General features: G+C 42.2%; 1 protein-coding gene across 1 annotated transcript in view; it reads right to left on the bottom strand.

Annotated features, from left to right (window-relative positions):
• Positions 1-7,723: 7,723 nt before the first annotated feature.
• Positions 7,724-21,690, bottom strand: part of LOC139649978 (drebrin) — a 35,082-nt gene continuing 21,115 nt past the window's right edge. Inside the window, exons 4-16 of the mRNA XM_071526501.1 lie at positions 20,945-21,019; positions 14,014-14,157; positions 13,645-13,722; positions 13,339-13,490; positions 13,106-13,160; positions 12,941-13,015; positions 11,928-12,033; positions 11,105-11,719; positions 10,077-10,436; positions 9,810-9,908; positions 9,309-9,448; positions 8,806-8,857; positions 7,724-8,691 (exon numbers count right to left, since the gene is read on the bottom strand). Coding sequence (XP_071382602.1) covers positions 8,555-8,691; positions 8,806-8,857; positions 9,309-9,448; positions 9,810-9,908; positions 10,077-10,436; positions 11,105-11,719; positions 11,928-12,033; positions 12,941-13,015; positions 13,106-13,160; positions 13,339-13,490; positions 13,645-13,722; positions 14,014-14,157; positions 20,945-21,019 — 2,088 coding nt within the window. The 3' untranslated portion in view covers positions 7,724-8,554. The remainder of the gene's footprint in view (positions 8,692-8,805; positions 8,858-9,308; positions 9,449-9,809; positions 9,909-10,076; positions 10,437-11,104; positions 11,720-11,927; positions 12,034-12,940; positions 13,016-13,105; positions 13,161-13,338; positions 13,491-13,644; positions 13,723-14,013; positions 14,158-20,944; positions 21,020-21,690) is intronic.

Here is a 21,690-nt window from a genome sequence, read left to right as displayed (position 1 = left end):
CACACCTTGCTGTACCCAACTGACACGCACGGAGCAGAGAGGAAGGGAGTGGAGGAATCAGGGGAGGAAATGGTTTCATGGCTGAGCTGACTGTTTGAATTAGTGTATCTGAAATGGGCATCGTCTGCTAGCACTCTGACATGGTGTTGCTCTCGCCCCTGGCATGCATCCATCCCCTCAGACTGACACACACTCACACACACACACACACACACACACACACACACAAATGCACATATAAACTTACATTTCCACATACACACACACAAACGCACACTTACACAAAGACACACACATCATGCATACAGCTTGCCTCCGACCTCCCCGCTGTGTGTGACACGGCACCCATGATCCTTTGCCTCGCGGGCTGTGAGCTGTCAGAGTGACAGGGCATGAGGAGGCTGACATGTGACGCTGCGAGACAGGATCAAATGTGTCATCATCTCCTCAAACAAAGAAACAAAGAGACGAGAAACTCTTTTCTGTATAAGCTCATTTTTGTCAGCAATATCACACCAAAGATGGCATTTTTCATCTTGTTAAATATCGCTTAAGTTTAAATTATGATTTGTTTTTGACACGAGTTGTCATAAGATATAGGTGAGGCTTTGTCTTGAAACCTAGAGTCACATAAGCAAAACATTTCATGGTTTATCTTTCATGGTTTATTTTTTCCTGCCTGGGCTCCAAATGGGTGGGGTTTGCCACATAGGACAATACAATGTGTTTCATGAAGTTGAGACAATCACAGGAAACTATTTCAATGTCAGTTTAGTATTCATGTCTGTGACTGACAAGTTACGTGATCTTAATTTCCAGTTGAAACAAACACTGAATATATCGTACAAATGTATTTTCACCCAGATCTGGACAAAACTAAAGAATAATCATAGATGAGTTATCATCGAGAACTAAGTTTTTAGCTGATCTGAGGGGAGACTGCTGTGTTAAAATTAGACTGGTGAAAAGAGTGTAAGATTAGTATAATAATCCTCTCCTCTCCTCTGTGTCTGACAAGCTGTCGTCAGGTAGAGCACATATGCATGTGCACACACATATACACACATGCACACACGCACACACACACACACACACACACACACACACACACACGCACACGTAAAGCTCTCCAGGTCTCACTAGCTTAGTCCAATCTGTCCTGGGCTGTCCAGGCCTCTGCAGTGCCAGTAGACCACACATCCACACATCAGCCCTTTATTGTTCCTTCCACTGTGGTAATGGAAACAGAGTCAATGTGGCACGGAGGGGGAGGAAGTGGCGGCCGAGGGCTGTGGGCCCCGGGCCCTGCATGGCCCCTCCACGGTTGGCATCTCCTTACACACACACACACACACACACACACACACACACAACCTCTCTCTCTCTCCCTCTCTCCGGCTCTGGCTTTGACACACACACACACACATACACCATTACAAGTGAGTTCGGCAAGCCGCACTACAGTGAAAACACACACCGCCCCTGCATCCCTTCAAATGGAAGGAAATCCTGGACATGTCGAGCACATTTAGAAAAATACTTGAGGTTTTGGAGAAATTGGGATCACCTCGTCTCTGAGTAATGTGATGCTGGTTATATTAAAAAATGAAGGGGTGCCCATATGGAAGCCATCGCAGACCTCATGCATGCACATACCAATCAAAGGAACTGCAGCCCGCCTGCTAATGAGGGTGACCGTGACGTTTTTATGTTGTTATCCTACTGTGTGGCTTAGGTAACGGCTATAGGACGGGGGGTTTGATCCACACATGCACATGGGGGTCCGCGTGGTATTGTTACAGCCTAAACACATTTTTATGGTCTTTTTCGCCTTTGAATTACAGTATCGGCCCAACACGTGGCAGGTAGGTTTATTGGTTAGTTAGCAAGCTAGATTTATTTCCTTTAAATGTCTCAGAGCTGTCGAACTGACACAGAGGGACTGCGGCTCTGTTTACAGTGAAACAGCAAACACCAGCGGTTCATCTGAGGAAAGCAGCACCCAGAATAGAATAGAATAGAATAGAATAGAATAGAATAGAATAGAATAGAATAGAATAGACAAATCTAAAACACATGTGTCTGGCCTATTAAAGCCTATCTTACAGAAGATAGGCTTTAATATCCCCTCTGTGTAGCCCTTGTTAAATCTGAACTGAACTATAAATTTACTTTATTTATGCCTCTAATACTCCACGATGGCTTTCATGTTTTCCAATTGATCTTGGTGTGAAGGAGGAGATGGTAGATGCAGCGGTATTAATTGTCTGAGTGCTACCCTGGTCGCTGTTAGTGTGTGTGTGTGTGTGTGTGTGTGCGTGTGTGTGTGCATGTGGGGACAGTTTATAGTGTGTGCATGCCTGTGTTTGTATATTTGTGCATCTGTGTGTGTGTGTGTGTGTGTGTGTGTAGACAGGTGTGTGTACCTGCGTGCTCATATGCTATCGGTCTTGGTCAGGTCCCTGCCTGGGTGTGTGAAGGTTTGTCTCCCTGTGTTGTTGCAGCCTGTGTAATCATGGTATTAATTATTAGCTGTTTGCTCTCCATCATCCCCCTCCCCTGGGGCGGGCACCGTGCCTGGCGCTGCCAAGGGCTGGCTCTGGGTGTCTCTTCTACTATAAATCTGCATGGTTAACATCACAATCATCGGAGCAGCAGCAGCGGAAAACACCAAGTCGTCGTACACTTCCTCGTGCAGGGTGAAAAATGTGCATTGGTCAAGCTAATAAAAAAATGTTTTGAGCAGTAAATTAGTCAAACAAAACAACATTTTAGTGGCTGCTTTTGTCATCGCTTTTGAAGATTTTTTTTTTTCAGTCGCACAAAATGATGCCAACAGCAGCGTGTTTTTCTGTGTTTCTAAATCACCCTTATAGCCTGAAATCATGTAGTTCAGCCAAGAAATAAACAATGTGTCCCCGCGGGCTTAGCCTAAAATGGTGTGAGAGAAGATGTCTCACATTATCCTGCTTGGTGTCCTCGGGCCAGGCTACGAATTAGACTTAACTCCATCTGATCTCATATGTGTCCTTTTCACACACTACCACCGGCATATCCCCATCACTCACAAACACACACATGTGCTTATGTACATTCGTCTCCCTCAGTTGCCACCATCGGCATCTCTCTTTCAGAGATACTTGTGAAATGAATTGTCTGGGAGAAAGTCACAGCATCTGGCAGTGATTTCGGTGCCATGGGCAGCGTGTGTGAAACCCGGACTGGGGCTGCTGTGTGAGTCAGCGGGAGGTCAGGGGCTTTCACCCCTGCTGCTCCTGAGGGTAAGAGACAGCTCATCCCAGCGTCGACCCCCGGGACCTCTGCTACGTTTGCCTGTTAACCGGTGACTTCTGAACACAATTTAGTCTTCATGCTAAGCTCATGATTCGTTGTGACAATATTTCTCTATGCTTCATATAATTTTCACTACTGGTGTTTGTTAAAAAAAATTAAATGTATCTGTGCACAATCGCAAGCTATCCAAAACCTTTAAAGTCATTTACGGGATTGAAAGCAATTTAGAAAATCTAAAGATTAAACCCCATTATCCATCATTTATCTTGGCCAATTTTGCTTTAGTTGCCTTTCAGCGGTTACCACGGCCTCTGTCATGTTTCCCGTTTCTTTCAAATTCAATGATAGTCATAAAGACCAGAAAAGATAATTTTAGCAAAACACATTTTACGTCAATTTACTGAATGGAAATATAAATGATCGGTATGAACAAAAATCCAATAAACCTAAACCAGAGAGAGAGACATTTCTTCTTGAACCACAGCAGAGTTAATAAAAATCACTTATGGCTTTCAAAAGAACAACAGAATTTCTTTTTTTACAGGGACTATTTTCCAGGATAGGGGTTTGAAGATGAGGTAAGAGATTTGGACACGCCTGTTGCTAGATTCAAAGCGTGAATTTTTGTTTTCATCTTTAAAATCAGGAAAATAAAGCATTTGTACTCAGTCTGTTGCATTAATTAACAACTACCAATGTTCCCCTGTGGTTTTCATCCACTTTGAAGATTCCTCCACAATAGACTGGGAGACTTAACCATTTACCAACTGAAGAAAAAAAAATCCTGTGATTAGATCACAATGCCACATGTTGGCTGATTGCAAGCACAGGAATGGTATCGTAAAAGCAAAAACCGCCTCTTGGGAATCATGTCAGGAAAAATCCCGCAGAGGAAATGTTGCCAACTAGTCTTCACCAATGACTGGTAAAGAGAGATTTTTTTTCTTCCTTTTTTTTTTCTCTTTTGCTTCGAGACAGAGGGATGTTCTAATCCTCCGTTCATTGTTAGGGTTGTGTGGGACTGGCCGAGGGAAATAGCTTTTTGATGGCAGTGGAGGGGAAAGGGAGCTTTGCCAGAGAGGGCTTCAGAAGTTAATGGGCCGGTTTCTATGCTGACAGTAAAATCTTGGCTTGAACCATCAGGAGCTTCCAAGCTAGGCGTTATCTACTTCAGCGGTTTTGAAGATTATCTTTAAAGGGAAAACAGAAAATGACAATGTCAAGAACAAGAGAGATGTTTAAAAGCAAAGGTTTAATCAAGACTTATACCAGATGGAATTATCATAGAGCTAAAGCTGATTTATGTTGAGGGACCATAATAGTTTGGAGTTGTTCTGTTTCCAGATAACTGTTGTAGCCTTGAGCCTGTCTCACAGAATACAGAATCAGAAGAAATTTTGATTCTCCGCATGGCTCGCAATGAAGTGTGTATATCCAATTGGTAATGTTTGAACCTCTGGATGAAATGCTGCCTGTGGTAATTGTTGCCCTTACAGAACAATGAGCCAAAAAGAAAATGAGTCCCATTTGCTCTGAGAGTGCACTACCACACAGGTGCTTGTAAACACCAATCTTTGTTTCAGCAAGGGAGGAGAGTGAGACAGGAGCTGCTTAACTATTTTAAGAATAGTGTTGTCTGCCTGAGCTCTGCCAGCCCTTTACGCAAGCAGAGCACTGGAGGTAAATTTCACAGCACTTAGGAGTGGGGAAGATCCAGTCGGGCAGCCCTCTGGCACAAAGACTGGAGAGACAGGCAGCAAGGCAGCCTGCACCCTTGAGGAGGGATAGGATGACCCTGTCCTTATCTGTGTGTATGTGTGTGTGTGTGTGTGTGTGTGTGTGTTAAGCCAAAAAGAAAATGAGTCCCATTTGCTCTGAGAGTGCCCTTGCACACAGGTGCTTGCAGCTACAGTACAGTAAACAGGATGGGGAAGGATGAAAGTTACGAGGATGCTGCGGTAAGATTTTTGTCTCCTGTAAACTGACACCTCTCCCAAACACATAATTAATCACAAAAAGTTGTAGCAAACTATTAGTTAGACAGTGACAGGCGAGGGTTGAGGAGTGGCAAGGAGAACGAGGTTGTTTAAGAAACGGGGGCAAAGAATAGCGAGAGTCTGCGGCTGTTGGCGTGCATGTATATATGTGTGTTTTGATGTGTGTATGCGTGCGCATGTGCATACCATTAGTGTGTGTCTGTGCTTATCCACCCCTCCATGTATCTTGGGGGCTGCCAGGATCTGCTTCAGAACAGAAACAGCCAGTGAGCCACAAGCCATCAGCAGCCAGGACAGATTAGGTTTCTGTCGTTGGGCTCTGTGCTGATAACCCTGCAGTGAGTGGCATTTCCCTACCGCCACTTCACCTCAGCCCTCCCACACTTGTCAGTCGTCCACCGGTCAGACAGGGTCTGTCAATTAGCTTAGAGATAAAGGGAAGGTCGGGCGGGTGGTCTTCTCTATTAGTTTAGCACCCCAGTCGAAGGTTTTTTGTAACCGATGAGGGTCACAGAAGGAAGGAAACAGCCTAAAGACAGAGGGGAAGGGGAAGGGAAAGTTGACAAAGAGTGGCACATTAGCCAGGGTCTCCCTATCACTCCGCTTAATCCGCAGAGACAAGGGATCTCTGGAGTTCTGGGGATGACCATGAGAACGGGGTTATGGCAAAGTGGGAGAAGAGGGACACACTGTCGAGACTGATTTGCCTTCACACTCACAAATGTATGGATGTCCTCTCTCTCTCTCTTTCTCCCTCTGTCTCTTTCTGCCTCTCTCTCTCTCTCTCTCTCACACACACACACACAAACAAATGCAAAGACACCATACAAATTGGTCTTATTTCATGAGCATTCATGTTTGTGCTTATAATATTAATGTCAAGTTTTTTTTTAACTACTAGTGTTTAGATTTGAATTTACTCTCTTGTGTCTGTCTCTCAATCTTGCTCCTTCGAGTCTGTCATCTGTCTTCTCCTTGCAACCTAATCAGTATTTCATAAGAGCCCTATCACCTTTTAAAACATATCACAGATGATTAGCCTTCTGGGGGCAAACTAGACAGAATAGTCTCCTGGATAGAATTAGTCAATCTGTCAACAGGCATCAGTTCTGACAGGATGAGAGCCATGTCAAACATTACCTCGCTATTTCAGAACAGAGAAGGATCTGCCAAACACTGTTATTGAACTGGCACTACAGGAGTGTAACCTAGCCCCCACGCCCACCCTCACCCCCACCCCCACCCCCACCAAAAAAAATATTAAAGGTGTTTGGTAAAGAAATATTAATGTCATATTCAATCAATCATTATTACCCTAGGGGAAAATCTTGTTTAAGGTGTAGCGGCATTAGTAATTTTTAGCTTTGGAAATGTCTGGATATTCCGCTTCTAAAATGTGTGTAACAATAAGCCTCCTCTCTGGCTGCCAAAATATTTTGCCTTTTGTCCTGAGGTATCTGTTCAGTTCAGTGTGCTCCTTCTCAATAGTTGTGTTAATGGCACATTGGAAAAGGCAATGTCTCCACCTATAGGTCTAAATATGGCACTGCAGCCGACAAACTTTTTTTTTTTTTTGTGCTTAGCACACACATTGCCCACAAAAATACTCAAGTCAGGTTTACTCATGACAACTTTAAAATTAAGAGGCTACTGATAATGAAAATCCATACATTTGATGAAGCTGCCATGTTCTCCTGCTCTCAGCACCCTGACTAATATTTGACATGCAAATTTCCTCCCAGGAATTGATAAACTATTTAGAGATCAATTTATCATTTCAATGACTTCAGGTCATTCAGCTCATTATGTGAACGTTCATGATAAGGTCACCAAATAACTGTGATGTGATTGCCAGATGAAAAAAAATGAAATGTACCATATACATTTCCTGAGACCAATAATCATTTTATTATTGTATTGTTGCAGGTAGTCTATTGCTTTTCATTATCAGTAATATATTTTATGTCAAAGTCTAGTTTTGTGGGTTTATAACAATGCTAATTTGTGGCTACTGCGATGCTATGAAATTGGTGTGAACTACATGATGTATTTATTGGATTTTTTTTGTTAATTTTTTTGTACATCTTTTGACAATTTTCAGACATGCAGAAAAATATCTGGAGTGAATTTTGTTATTACTTATAAACACTGTGCTCCCATTAAAATGTAGAAAATAAGGTAGTTTTGCTGAGAAATTAACAGGCATGTTTGATCGTATGAAAACATCAACAGTAATATTAGAGAAATTATGCATTTATCAATGCAAAAATGTGGACACTCAAACAACAAAATAACTACATTCAAATATTTCATTTAGAAATATGAGTGATATTAACAGTAAAATCAGTAAGGGTTTGGTTCTTCTTGTTAAGTAAAAGTAAAAGTAGTGGTTAGACTCTCACACACATTTTAACAAAGCATTTTGAGTTTGTAGATGGTTTATATCTGTAAGTTTGGAGTAAATACAAAGAACATACAAACACTTTGATTATAGCAAAAGAAAAGATCTTTGATGTTTCTATACATTCTTATATACAAATGTAGTGTATTAAGACAAAAGAACATTAAAGTTGGAAGTAGCATTTTTTTCTCTCTATGTGTGTTACTATAATGCTTTAATCACTTCAGATCTAGGGAAAAATAAAATTCAACACGTAATGAGACAATGAAGGACAGCACTATATAAACAAAATACAACCCCTTATTAAAGAGTGATGGAGAGACACAGATGCTAAATACAGTGCTTATTTACTCTGCTCATTTTTCTTTTGTCATGTTGCTGTACAGTTTTTCAATGGGTAATTAAAGAGTGTTGAGAGATTGTAAGCAAAAAATACCATACCTCAACACAACGGTATAATATATCCAAAAAAATAACAGATAGATGACGATAAGATCATATGTACCAGCCAGGAGCGGTAAATTCATTTTGAGCAATGCAACTTAACCTCCACACATGGAGCAAATGGTGAGCAGAATGGAATGTCTGTAATATGGGTCCAATAAAAAGGAAGAATATACACAATAAAAATCAGTTTGGTTTTTTTTTTGTCTTTTTTTTCTGCTAAAAAAAAAAAAGCAAGCGTGTAATCATTTGTTATTGTCATCCGATCCCTCCCACCAACATTCCTACTGTATCTCGAAAGGAAATAACATATTTTGGTCCAGGAAAAGGCCTCTATTATATTATCCAAGAAGGGATGGTGTCCCTGAGTGTGTGTGTGTGTGTGTGTGTGTGTGTGTGTGTGTGTCTGCCTATCTGCCTATATGGTCTCCACATAATTGGCAGGGAACAAGCCTTGACGGCCATCTTTGCTGCACCCCCTCCACCAGGCTTTATCCACCGTTTCCACGTCCTTGATGATGTCACCAGGTTCAAAGGAGATCTCTGATTCATCCTCTGTGGGAACCGAAAGATAACATGGTGAACACCCACTAATCACAATGTAATTACCGTAAGTGGAGGCACTTTATGTGCATGCGTACAACAATTATCCTGTAAATGGCAGCTTACCTGCTTGGTAGTCGTACAGCGCTCGGACGCACATTTGTCGCTCCGGCGTAACCTGATGTGGAAGGGAAGAGCGATTGAGAGAGAGAGAGAGAGAGAGAGAGAGAGGAGGTAAGGGCAAATACGGTGTCCTGTTTCAGGTTGTGATCATGAAATACATATCTTGTTTAAATATGTAAAGCCACAGGGTAAAATAAAGGGAAATAAGGAGGCCTACTCTAATAGAGTAAAATTATGGTTATTGTTATGTAATTATTATTATTATTATTATTATTATTATTGCGCCGTATGTGTAGGGGATGTTTCATGACCCTTGGGCCAAGCTAAGCAATTAAAATGCCAATGTCAAAATGTCAAATATTTCCGGGGTAAAAAATTGATGTTTTCTCTTAATCCCTGACAGGTTTTGATTTTTTTTTTTTTAAGATTTGGCTTTTGGAAGATATAAGCTTTGTGCAGGACACGAGGATGTGATGAGGGTTTATGTTTTATTTCTCAGTAGTTACCGCTTGTCCATTTTCTGAGATCTCCTGCTCCTCATCCTCAGCAACATCATCATCGTCCTCCTCGGCCGTGCCATGCAGATCGTAGCACACAGCCAGCTCTGGGGTGCTGAGTTCGGTGTCCGACGGACTCATAGATCGCTCTGGGGAAGACCAGTATGGAATGAATTCATCACAGCCAACCAGCACAAAGTAATACTTTGGATGGGTTTCAATGTACCGGATGTCTATATTATGGTGTTTTTATCCAGAGCATCTTAAGTAGCCTAATAAAAAGCAAATAAATATGTCAAGAATAAAACACTATAGTATAGTATAGTATAGTATAGTATAGTATAGTAATAGTGTAGTGTAGTGTAGTATGAGTATTGTATAATGTAGTGTATTATAGTGTAGTATAGTGTAGTGTAGTGTAGTATAGTATAGTATAGTATAGAATAGTATAGTATAGTATAGTATAGTATAGTATAGTATAGTGTAGTTTAAACTGATTAGTAGTCAAACCTATGCCGTTCTGTTCCCGTATGTCGTCTCCGTTTGTGATCCCATTGGTTGATAGAACCACAGTCTCTTGTTTGATTTGCTGACAAATAGCTTCTGCATCTGGAATGATGATTTGGTTGGCTGTCATTTTTAATTTCTTGAGTGATACTTCTAATCACTTCTAATTAAATGTTTTTTTGTGCTGCTGTAACAATACTCTATAAAATGTATGTTAAATGTTAAATATAACACATTTTTAGATACAAGACAAGGACAGAAGAGGGCTACCTGTGACTGCTGACTCTTCCTCTCTCTCTGAAAGCTCAACCACAACTGGCTCAGCAGGGGGCTGACTGTAATCTGATTGGTCATTCTCCTCTCCATCTTCCTCTGCCTCTCCTTCCTCCTGCACCATCTCAACTGGCTCCTCCAGTGATGCGGGTTCTGCTTCCTGTTTAGATCCCTCCTCTTCCTGCTCCTCAGCAGTCTGGATGGGTTCTGTGGTGATGGTACAATGTTGCGGTTCAGAATTCTCCTCCTCCTTCTCTTCTACATCCTCTTCCTCATCTTCCTCCACCAGTACAGCTTGCACTGTATGGCCAGTGTCTGAGACCAGCTCAGTTTGCATATGAGTGGCTGTGTATAGGTCTGGTGGTTGGAAAATTACAGAGGTGTTAGAAAGTAAAACACAAGAACACAACTGTGCACTTCTTAAGGTTACATAAGTGTGCCGATAAAGGCTGTGTGTGTATTTGTAGAAATACTGGGAAAAAAATACAAAAGACAAGTTCTCTGGCTACAGTATAGTAAAAAGCATGACATGACTGACATTACATAGGGTCATTACACAGCTCTGTTTAATGCTCAATTCTGATTGGCCAATAAGCACATTCTGAGGTCTGTTATTTCTGTATAACAGACTGCTGTTTCACATCTAATCATATCACTACACTGGTGAGAAGTCCTGTTGAGTTTGTTGTTGTAAACTCTTGTGCCAAAAATACATTATTCCTTGGTTGCTGCAGACAGTCCTGCTGGACTGGTTTTTGGCAGAAGCATCTAAGTTACTTAAGCCTGTAATAAAATCATTTTAAATCAATATTTCATGTCAAATTATTAATGTCTTTGGTAAGCATTTGTGTAATAAGCAGGATAATGTGCTCTGCTTTGCATCACGCACCCTGTCTGGGCTGTTTTTTTACAATAATGACCTGCTCCCTGTACATTGTCCGTTATTTAAGAAAGGAGAAATATGATTGTTAGCATTGTATAATCAGACCTTAATATAATGCTTTATGTCCTGTATGGAACCCCACCTGTGTTTGGCTGTGGGCTCTCTGGAAGGGGAGCTGTCGGTGCCTGTGGAACTAGACCAGGCTCAAGACAGACTGAGGATAGAGGAGAGCGCTCTGGCTGGGGTTGGGTTGGGGTATTTGGGGGAGAAGGCAGTATGGTCTGGATTTGGGCCCGGTCCTGGGGTGGGGTCATTGGGGGAGAGGGCGGCAGAGCCGCTGCCTGTAACTCTGTGAGACTGCTTTTTGGTAAACTGGGGGACAAGGAGGCTAGGAGACTAGGGGAGGCTGGAGGTGCAGAGGGCTGTGTGGGTGATGGAGATTTGGGCTTAGCGGGGGCCTCAACTTGGTGGTTAGTCAGGGGGAGATTGGGCAGGGCTGAGACTGGAGGGGTGGGGCGCAGGGGTGATGTGGGCGGTGACATCATGGGGGCCCGGGGCCTTTGCGGAGAGGTGATCGGGCGGAAATCAGGGCTGGTGGGAGGAGAGGTGGTGCGGTAGAGGGGGGAGGGAGGGGCCCGTGAGAAAGGTGAGACCAGCGGAGGACTGCGAGGTGATTTTGCTCTGACTTCTTCCGACTTAGAGAAGATGAAGGCCGTGTCTGTCAGGCTGCGCTGGTATCGCCTCAATGGAGGTTTGCCTGGACAGAGAGAGCAAGGGAATCAGTTTGTGAGTATACAATTTAGCAACTTAAAATCTAAACACAGTTGCCCAAAGACATCAAAACACACTTGCTCAACTACATGTATGTGGATCCAGTGTTGACCCATTCTATGTATTTCAGTGAGCTCATTTAGACCTCTGAGTGCTCTGTTATCACCAACTGTTCATACACACACACCATGTACCTGTGCGGGGAGATCCAGGACTGGTGGGACTTTGTGACGATGACGACAGCTGCCTGAAGAACTCTCTAGGATTCATGGAGCGCTGGGACACCAATGCTGCTGCCTCCTACAGGTCACAAGAGGAAATACAAATGCGAACATCTCATGGCTGTAATAAACGAGGCCTACTTTCTATCCTGTACTTTTGCAGTCAGCATCTGATTCACAAAGACATATATGTAAATCAGCTACCAGGCAAACATGCCCATATTCAAGCCTTGCAGGAGCAAGTAAGTATATTGATGGCACTTGTGGACAATTGATTTCCATTAAGCAAATCACATTTTTTAATTATTCAGATTTATTTTCAATTTAGATTGAGGCCAATTTAGATTACTTTTCCACGTCATATGTTAGACAATCACAATATCATTGGCTAAAATAATGAGGGAAAAAAAGAACAAAACAACAATGAAATAATCATCCATTCTATGATTCAAACATAGGACACATCCAGGACACATGTACTGCTGCAGCCATAATGTCACTGGAACATTGACCTTCTTCAATTCATTCATAATTTTCTGATTAAGGCTCTCTCTGTGACTAGTCTCCTTCTCCATATATATATATATTTTTTTGTAAATGCATATAAGCAATATAGTTTATGCATGGACAGAATAGGTGCAACATTATGGCTTTGAATGCAATGCACAATCTCTATGTCTAATATCTTATGTTTCACATAAAACAGAAGACATAGTACAGCAAGTAAAATAAAATAAAACAAGGGACCAAAATAAATAAAAATGATAAATAAATAAAAAACTAGAACAAGTGAAATTAGTCTTAAGAAGAGATTTAATGATGATACAGATGTAGCTAGTCTGAGTTCTTTGGGCAGGTTGTTCCACACTCTAGGGGTGCTAAAGGCAAATTTGTAACACATTCAGGTTTTTGACGAAGCAGCTATTTCAGAGGAACATTTTGTAATGTTAGCCTTATAGGTTTATAACAGCCTAGGATTCACTTACTGCTGCTTTCTCTATGGACTCACTCCGTCTCAGACGAGCCCTCATATCCTCCTCATGCTCCCTCTGCTGCTGCTCCTGTCAGTGCAGAAATACAGCAGCAATCCGTTATAGAAAACACATTCTCACACACACACACACACACACAATACACATATTTTCACTCACCCATCTTGATTTCTCACGTCTGCGCAGCTGTTCTTCTTGCTCTGCCTGTTTTCTTCTGCAAGAGGGAAATCATTTCTAAATATCATCACTCATCATTAACCTGAAATGCACTGCATTTACACTGCACTGCAACTCACATAAATTAGTCAAACTTCTGATCTATGCATGTTCTGGCCATTGGAGGGCACTATTGACATGACACAGAAGATACAATGTCTGCTTGTGGTGCCAACCTCTGCTCCTCGATCATCTGTAGTTTCTCGTTCATCTTTCTGTCTCTCTCTTCAGCTTCCCTTCGTTCCTTCAGAACTCTTTCTCTTTCAAGACGCCGTCTCTCCTCTCCTGCTCGTCTCCTCTCTTCATCCTTCCTCTGTTCCTCCTCGCGCTGACAGGAAGAACGTGAGACCAAATGATAATTTAATTTTCATTTCAAATCAAACAATACCTCTCTTCAATAGACCCCTGACCTGAGGTAAAGGGCAAGTAAACCTCCAATTGAACTACATTTCAAACCGCTCAAATGTGACTGAAGACTGTACCTCTGCACGTGCCCAGAAGGAGTCTCTGTTGATTCGTCTCATCTCCATTGCAGCGTTTGTTTTTCTGTAGTTTGTACCCTATAAAAAATGAGAGAGGGAAAACTGAATAGAGAGCAATGAATTCCCCAAACCTGCCAATGACACATAAAGGGGCATTTTTGAAATTATATAGTACTTTCAGTAACTGTACTTTGACTTTGGTCAATGGTAAAACTATACTATTTTCACATGAATAATTAGATGAACATACCGGAGGTCAAATGAGTAACTGAGTGTACAGCAGGCCTTGAAAAGGTGTCATGACATTTTGTATATGTGTAATTCTCTGTCTCCATCCGATGGACAGATGAGGTACTGCAGGAGACTCACCACTGTCTCCTCCTTCTCCACAGACCTGGAGCTCCTCCTCACCCGCTCCGCAGGTGCTCGAGCCTGGACCTTACTGAGCTCAGCTGCTATCTTCTCCTCTGTCACATCCTCCACCGTCTCTGCACTGATAAAGGCCTGGACCTCCTGAGACACAGAGGGTGGGGGTGAAAATGAAGAGATGGCGATTAGAGCAAGCCACGGCAGTGACGTGTAAGAACTCTACGGGAATTTACTCCACTCTTGCATTCACACACACACACACACACACACACACACACACACACACACACACTGTCCCTCTAGTGGTTTTCTCTTGGCCTGCCTCGGGGCCATGCAAAGTTGGGGCCAAACAGTTGCGCAACTGCTTCAGTTATGAGGATGGAGAGAGAACAAAAATACTCCCTGGCTTCAGCGAGAGGACAGGAATGCATTGGTTTGGATGATTATAGATAGCAAAGGGGAAGATGGGAAAAAATGGGGAGTAGGGGGGTGAGAGAGAGAAAGCAAGAAAAAGAGAGAGTGAAGGAATGTGTGTACGCAAGACAGAGACAGAGAGAGAGAGAGACAGAGAGAGAGACCTCACTAAACATGCAACAGTTGTTCCATACCAGGAGAGTCAAGCTTAAAAGGGGATTCAGAGATCTGAAAAATTACTAACGACGGGTCATATTCAACAACCGCAGAACAAAACATAATGTTCCACTGCTCCTCTTTCTACAGGACAGATACGTGTTGAACACAGGCTGAACGCGCACGTGTGTGTGTGTGTGGGAGGGGGGGTGTATGTCTGTGTGTGCGTATGCATGTGTGTGTCTATGTGGTTAGGATGTCAGAACTGTTCCATGGAGAGCACAACCAGTCCAGTTAGTCTAAGCTGCTGATGGAGGGCCACGTCTGTCAGCCTCCAGCAGGAAACCACAGCTTTATCGGAGAGACAACACTGACACTGACATTGGACAGAGCGCTCAATGCACACTATAATACACGTCAGTACAGTGTGTAATCTATATCACTCTACCTGTCACTGCCAACAGCACACACACACACACACACAGACTAGACAGTGGAGTGCAGTACAGTCAGGGCCACTGGCAAAACCAAGGAGAACCGAAATCAGTTGCATAGTGCAGTTCAACACTGTACAAGTGCAGAAAATCACTGCACTACATCCACGTATTTATCTATCACTATCATCAAAAACCTACTGGGTAAAGGATGGGGCTAAAACTGCCAGGGTGAGATGTTCCATGTTACTGTAAGGTGGTTTAGATAAAAGCATGGCAAATGGCATCTGATAAACCCACATTCAGTTCAGAGAGCTGTATGTAGATGACTAGTTGTCTAGAGTAAACTCACACAGAGAACGGCACAGTACAGAACAGACAGGCTGCTCTCGGAAAAACTGCAACCTGCATGTTTTTCCCTGCATGCTGTTATGCAAATCACTTCTCCCTCTTTACATAATTGTCATAAATACATGTCTGTTATTCCTTCTGCAGCTTTCCAAACACAGTGACTTCCATAAATCAAAACTCAACCTTTTCTTTCCATTTTCAGCTACAAGTCATCAATCTCTGAGATTAAATCAACCCCTACCCTTCTCTGTCTCTCTCCTTCACCTCCTTTCTTTTCTCTCTCCTTTTCACCCTGTCCCAACCCCATCACTTTTTCACCAAGGACCATTTCAAGTGTGTTAACTTCCCATTAACGTAGTGAACTATCAATGCAATAACAATTTGTAGCTACTGTTTTAGTGTAATAATCCTCTTAATGTAATACAGCACCCATTAATGTAATAAACGTTACCTCCTGTTAATGTAATAACTTTTCTCCTGTTAACATAAAAAATATTACAGTATTGGGTTTTATTACATTGACAGGAAGGTAAAAAACATCAGTTTTCTAAACTGTAAAAATTTTAACTGATAATGTAATTGTCAAAATTCAATACATAACAGTCACCCATTAACCAATTTGGTTATTAACTATGGTGCTACATCTAAAAAAAAAAGTGATATGTATGGAAGAGGTCTTTGGTGATTATTGTAAATGTCTTACATTCCCAATCAGAATGCTTTAGCAATATACCTAAAGTATTGGATTATTAATAGGCTGCAATATAGTAACCTCCATCCCTGCCTGCTCTGCCACAAATAACTTTACATTTCTAGCAGTTGCATTGCCACAATAGTCAACTGGTCCATTTAGACAAATGCTCCCCATGTCCTATTATCCAATGTCCATGCCCTAGAATCAATCAGGGCAAATTCTCAATATAGTGGTTTGAAAGTATAATGTGAGATGTTGCAGCGGAACCAAGTGTTTAAATGCTAAGCAGCTGGACATTGAGCCTCATGGGCTCACCACCCGAAAGGTGAAGGATGGGGGTCAAGTGGAATGCCTGTCAGGCAAAGGACAGGGGTGTAGCTGATCTAGGTGTCATAGACCTTGGCAATGGAGACTGGCTCTTGTTATGTGGAGCATAACCTCTCTGGGAGGGGAAGGAGCTGGAGCTGGTGTGGGAGCTTGAGAGGCACCAACTAGACATATGGAGGTGGGCTCACATCTACACACAGTGTCTGCTCTGGAACCAAACTCCTTGACAGGGGGTGATGTCTCACCTACTCTGACTGTTGTTTGTGTGTATGTACATAAAAGCAGTTCAGAGTGCTTGTTTTTCTTGGAGATGGTGAGTGGGGTGCTGGATTATCACACTATTAGCTGCAAAGTGTTATTACATCAATGGTTTATCACATTCATGAGACGCTATTCCATTACAGTTGTAACAGAGTGTTCCTGAGTTGAAATAATAGAGCAGGGGCGATAGGGGGTGGTGCTGGTTGAGATGGCGTTAAAACCTCTGCTCTTAAGTGTCTGTCATTACTGTGAGATGACAGATCTCTATGATCTAAACTGCTTCAGGGCTCAGCACCATGACTCTAAGATAGTCTGTATTATTTACAATAGAGCTACTGTTCTTTGTTGCAGTCCAAATCCCCTGCCCCGCCTTAAAAGACCTTTGGTCTTTTGCCAGACTGGTGTCATGTCACCAAATAAGAGTATGCTTATAATTAATATGGCTAATTAAAGATGAATGAACTCCTCCATTGTGTCTTTTTACATTTCATCTGTCTGTCTACATTACCGTCATATCTCCCTCATCTCCTCCAGCATATCATCAATGTCTCAACCCCCACCACACAAACACACACACACACACACACACACACACACACACGCACGCACACAAACAAACAAACACAAAGATGCACACACACACACACACGCACACACAGTTCTTCAGACTCAACTGTATTCTACTATTACTTCATTGGAAATGCATCACAATGGAAACATCTGCATCCTATTCACATTCTAGTCTTCATAACGTAATGCCAAACTGGAGTACAGTATGAAACACACCCAAATCTGCTGCTGCGGACTCGCCTTGACACAACCCTCCCACTGCCAGCTGGGGCATGCACCAGGATACCAAGACAGAGAGAGGCAGAGAGAGACACAGAGAAAACAGAGAAAGCAAGAAAAGAGGGCATGAAAACTAAAAACAAAGGACAAAGAGAAAACAGCATTGCCAAGGGGAATTCTGACTTTGTTGAAGCACATTCTCTCATTTATAATCCTGCTAACTGAATCCAAGATAATGAAAGCCAGGATTTTTACAAAACAAACAAAAACTTGAGTTCCCATTTTGTTATCATCAATCAATGTCAGTAAGTAGGTCATATGAGCAGCTTTGTTTCCCACTCATCGTAAACCAAGGTCAACTAGGAGGGATTTGGGAGGGAGTCAAGAAAGTGTGCTGCATCTGTTTATTTTCCACCAAAAGGGTGCACAACACTGAAAAAAGGCCATATCACATTATCATATACATCACATACATCACCCTTGGGCATCCTATAGTTATGGGTGGCCCCTTAAATTCCCCTTGGTCCTCCAAATTTATTGGTTGAGATCTAGTCAGGCTCATGGTTACTGTAGTAGCTGGTAACACAGGTAGGTGGTACTTTCATAATACTTAAGGCTCAAGCATTATGGCCATATTGTAGAAACATACTAAAAACACTTGCTTACAACACAAAAACGTGTCACCTCTGAGGAGGCTGTACTGGAAGCATTTTTGTACTTGTTGCATTAAAACATCAGATATCTGTGAGGTGAAATTCGACACAGTATCACTGCTCTGACTGGTACTGATTTGCATCACATGTTTTTGGGGACTCAGACACTGCCAGAAACTATAAAACAAACAGGTTTTATAAGTAGTGAGTAATCATTTTTCAAAAATTAATCATGCAATAACCCCAAATGATTTCCCACACAGTGGTATCACACAGAGTAGCGTGCTGTTTTACAAGCTTCCCTTGATGTTTCAAAAGCAACTATGCAATGTTCTGGGGTGCTAAGAGCTTTATTGCTGATTTATCTGAACAAGTGACTTCATGGGAAAGTTGTTTCATGTCAAAGGAGGCTACATGGCCGTGACAGAATATAAAAATCCCACGTCTGTTGGCAAATCCAAGTTAGGATGACCGTGGAGGCCGGGATAGCACAGTAATGTATCATCACCATAGTCCTTACATCAGAATACTTCTGCAAATGTAACCCATATGCTTGGCCATGATGTCCACGCTGCAGAGCGATATGTTTTCTTTTAGTCTGAATCAGCTTCAGCTAGTAAAACTATGTAAAGAGCATGAACTCAGGTGCTGACTAATGGAAAATTCATCCGAAAAAGTCTGGAAAGTTGAACTCACGTTCTTTCCTTTTCTGACTTACAAGCTCAGATACTGACTGCAAGACTTCTGCCAAAACACAAATAAACCAGAGAACAATTTTTGACTTAGTTTGCAATAAATTGTTTCTATTTACTTCTATTTGTTATCCACAGAGAAGCTAGATGGGAGGTGTGACCGTGGGTTATCGTTTGGGTTGTAGTGACATGGGTCTGGCCGTTAACTTATGAGTGTGTGTGTTTGCTAAGGTTAGAGGTTGTGGTTCTCCCACACTTCACAGAAGGAGAGAGAAGGATTCTCTTCACTCCAGGCAATATTGACCATGTAATCATTATTCTACCATTTTGAAATCCCACACATGTATGCATATAAACTCTCTCACAAACGCACATAAATGGCCTCGTTCACACACCAACAGTCTCATAGGGGGGTTAAGGGGTTTAACACAGTGGCTCGCAAAATCCCAGACTCGACATTCACTGTTAAAAAAATGAGACAAAAAAAACAACAACAAACATTCCACAGATGCTTCCGCAGTTGACTGGGTGATGCCTTTATATGGAAACTAGTAAACCTAGGGGTCGGCTGAACTTAACCCATGAACCTCTCCTAGTGAGATAGAAATGCTAAATAAACACTTTTTCAGGGGCAAAGATGGAGGGGAGATGACTGATCCAACTAGCAAGGTGATGGACAGAGTTTATCATGTGTATGCCCATTTATTCACACACACACACACACACACACACACACACACACACACACACCTGCATTGTATAAATATGCACATAGAGCCTCCTTAAAGTCACAGTGAAATTAAAAGTGACTTATTGACTCATTCTTACATACCACACACCTATTTGACAATTTATGCCCAAAAACGACAAAACATTTATTTTCTTGTATTTTTATATAAATATCTCATTACTTTTGCTTCTTGGAAAACAGAAAATCTTTAGTGGTGACTTCATTGAGTACCAGAAGGCGTACATAAAAATTCAACCAATAAAGCCATCACAGATTTTTGAGCAATCCTGCCCCTCTATCCTTCCTTTAAAATAAAACTGCCTTTCTGTCCTTAACTGATATCCCATTGGTTTACTATTTATCCATGTTATGTCCCACCCCAACGTCCTGTTTCAACAAAAAATACATCACATTAAGGAAGCAAGATGCTCTCAAAATGCAGTTCCATTGTGACTTTAACCATTCCCTTTTCAATCTCCTCCTTCACATGAACCCCATTCCATTCTCCATTTCCTGTCTCTCCTGTCACCACTTAGCCAGAGTTAGTTTGTGATGTGCCTGCCGGTGGCACCGCAAACAATGGAGCTTTCAACCCCGACCTTACCCCCGTCTCCCCCCTGGTAGCAGCGTGGCAGACGGATCACACACAGGACCAGCACACCAACAGACCAGGAAGCGGACCGAGGACAGGAAACTCTCAAAACAATACAAAGTAAACTACCGTGTGTAAATATAGAGTCCTGAGTCTGGAGTGCAGAGATAGAAGAGAAGAGAAGAGAAGAGAAGAGAAGAGAAGAGAAGAGAAGAGAAGAGAAGAGAAGAGAAGAGAAGAGAAGAGAAGAGAAGAGAAGAGAACTTGTTGCTGTGTGCATCAGTGCGTGTTGATATCAGCATGCATGTACACACGTTTGAATATAGTGTGCACATGTTTGTGTGTGCGTACAAGCTGCGAGTGAGTATATAAATGTCAGCGCTCTAACACAATGTCCGCCTGTCTGACAACATGATTATTCACTCCCTTGCGCGTGGTCTGCTAAGTTCACTACCTATCTGTGTTATTCTGACAACAGTAACCATGGAAATCCTTTATCCATTCTTCATTGTAATGGGAAGACCAGATCCACAGAATGAATACAGTGTAATAAAAAAAACAACCATGACGAACATTATTACAGAATAGGAGGAACACAGGATGCAGGAAAGAGAAAGAAAGAAAGAGGGAGGGTGGGGTGTGTTTACAACTCTTACGCACATCTACTGTACAGGCAATGCCCCTCCTGAATGCTTAAAATGTCACAGCTGGAATGATGTCATCTTTAATGCACACTTTGGTGGGGAAAAAGTGACCAGCAGACAAACTGTCTCTATTGGATGAACTGCACAGTAGAGTTTGTCTGATTCAAAGGTTGGTCAGTGCATGTTGTTCTTACCTTGAAGAAGTTTTTGATGGCCGGCATGTGGCTGGCACATTCCGTCCTTCGGTAGTCATCTACGCTTTGGCCAACCTGCGGACAAACACAGGATATAGACGCTTACATACATATCATACCTCTCTCTGAGCGGACTGAAAAAAAAAGAGGAGAGGAAGAAAGGCTGAGGAACAATAGCATTCACATTGCTGCAGCTAAGTAGATTCTCTGTTCCACAAAACTGACAATCAGTGAAAACGTTTGACCAAAGCTCAAAAACAATGTCAGTGTAAAGTCTTGCCACTTCAGCAAGCCTGTATATTTATACACCAAATATGCAAATTGCTTGTGCAAGTGTATGTGTGTGTATGTGTATACTTGTGTGTGAATGTGTGAGTTTCTTCAATGCTTGACTGGCTACAGATGCAACCTCTGACCCCATCACAACATTCCACACTGTCTCCATGGAGAAGGACCAGCAAAGCACTTTGGGAACCGTCTCAGCATCTGTTACCTGGCCTGAATTGTGCTCAGAGTATGAACACCATTTTCGGCTGTGTGTTTGTGGACGGGGGTGGATAGTCGGGGGATGGACAATGAACGAATCAAATATATATCACAACTCTATAACTCCATGGAAAACAACAGAATCATTCAAGCGCCTTGCATCTGCCTAACATTATTATACTTGAGTATTTACATTTTCTGTTTGCCCTATGATTCATGCACTTTTGCACAACAATGAGGCTGTAACAGCCCCTTATAAT

This window comes from Centroberyx affinis, unplaced genomic scaffold (genome assembly GCF_046629955.1).
Source record: "Centroberyx affinis isolate AG114_WGS23_722 - 3 ecotype Tasmania unplaced genomic scaffold, CSIRO-AGI_Caff_v1 ptg001415l_1, whole genome shotgun sequence".
NCBI lineage: Eukaryota > Metazoa > Chordata > Actinopteri > Beryciformes > Berycidae > Centroberyx > Centroberyx affinis.
This window is presented reverse-complemented; position numbering and strand designations above follow the sequence as displayed.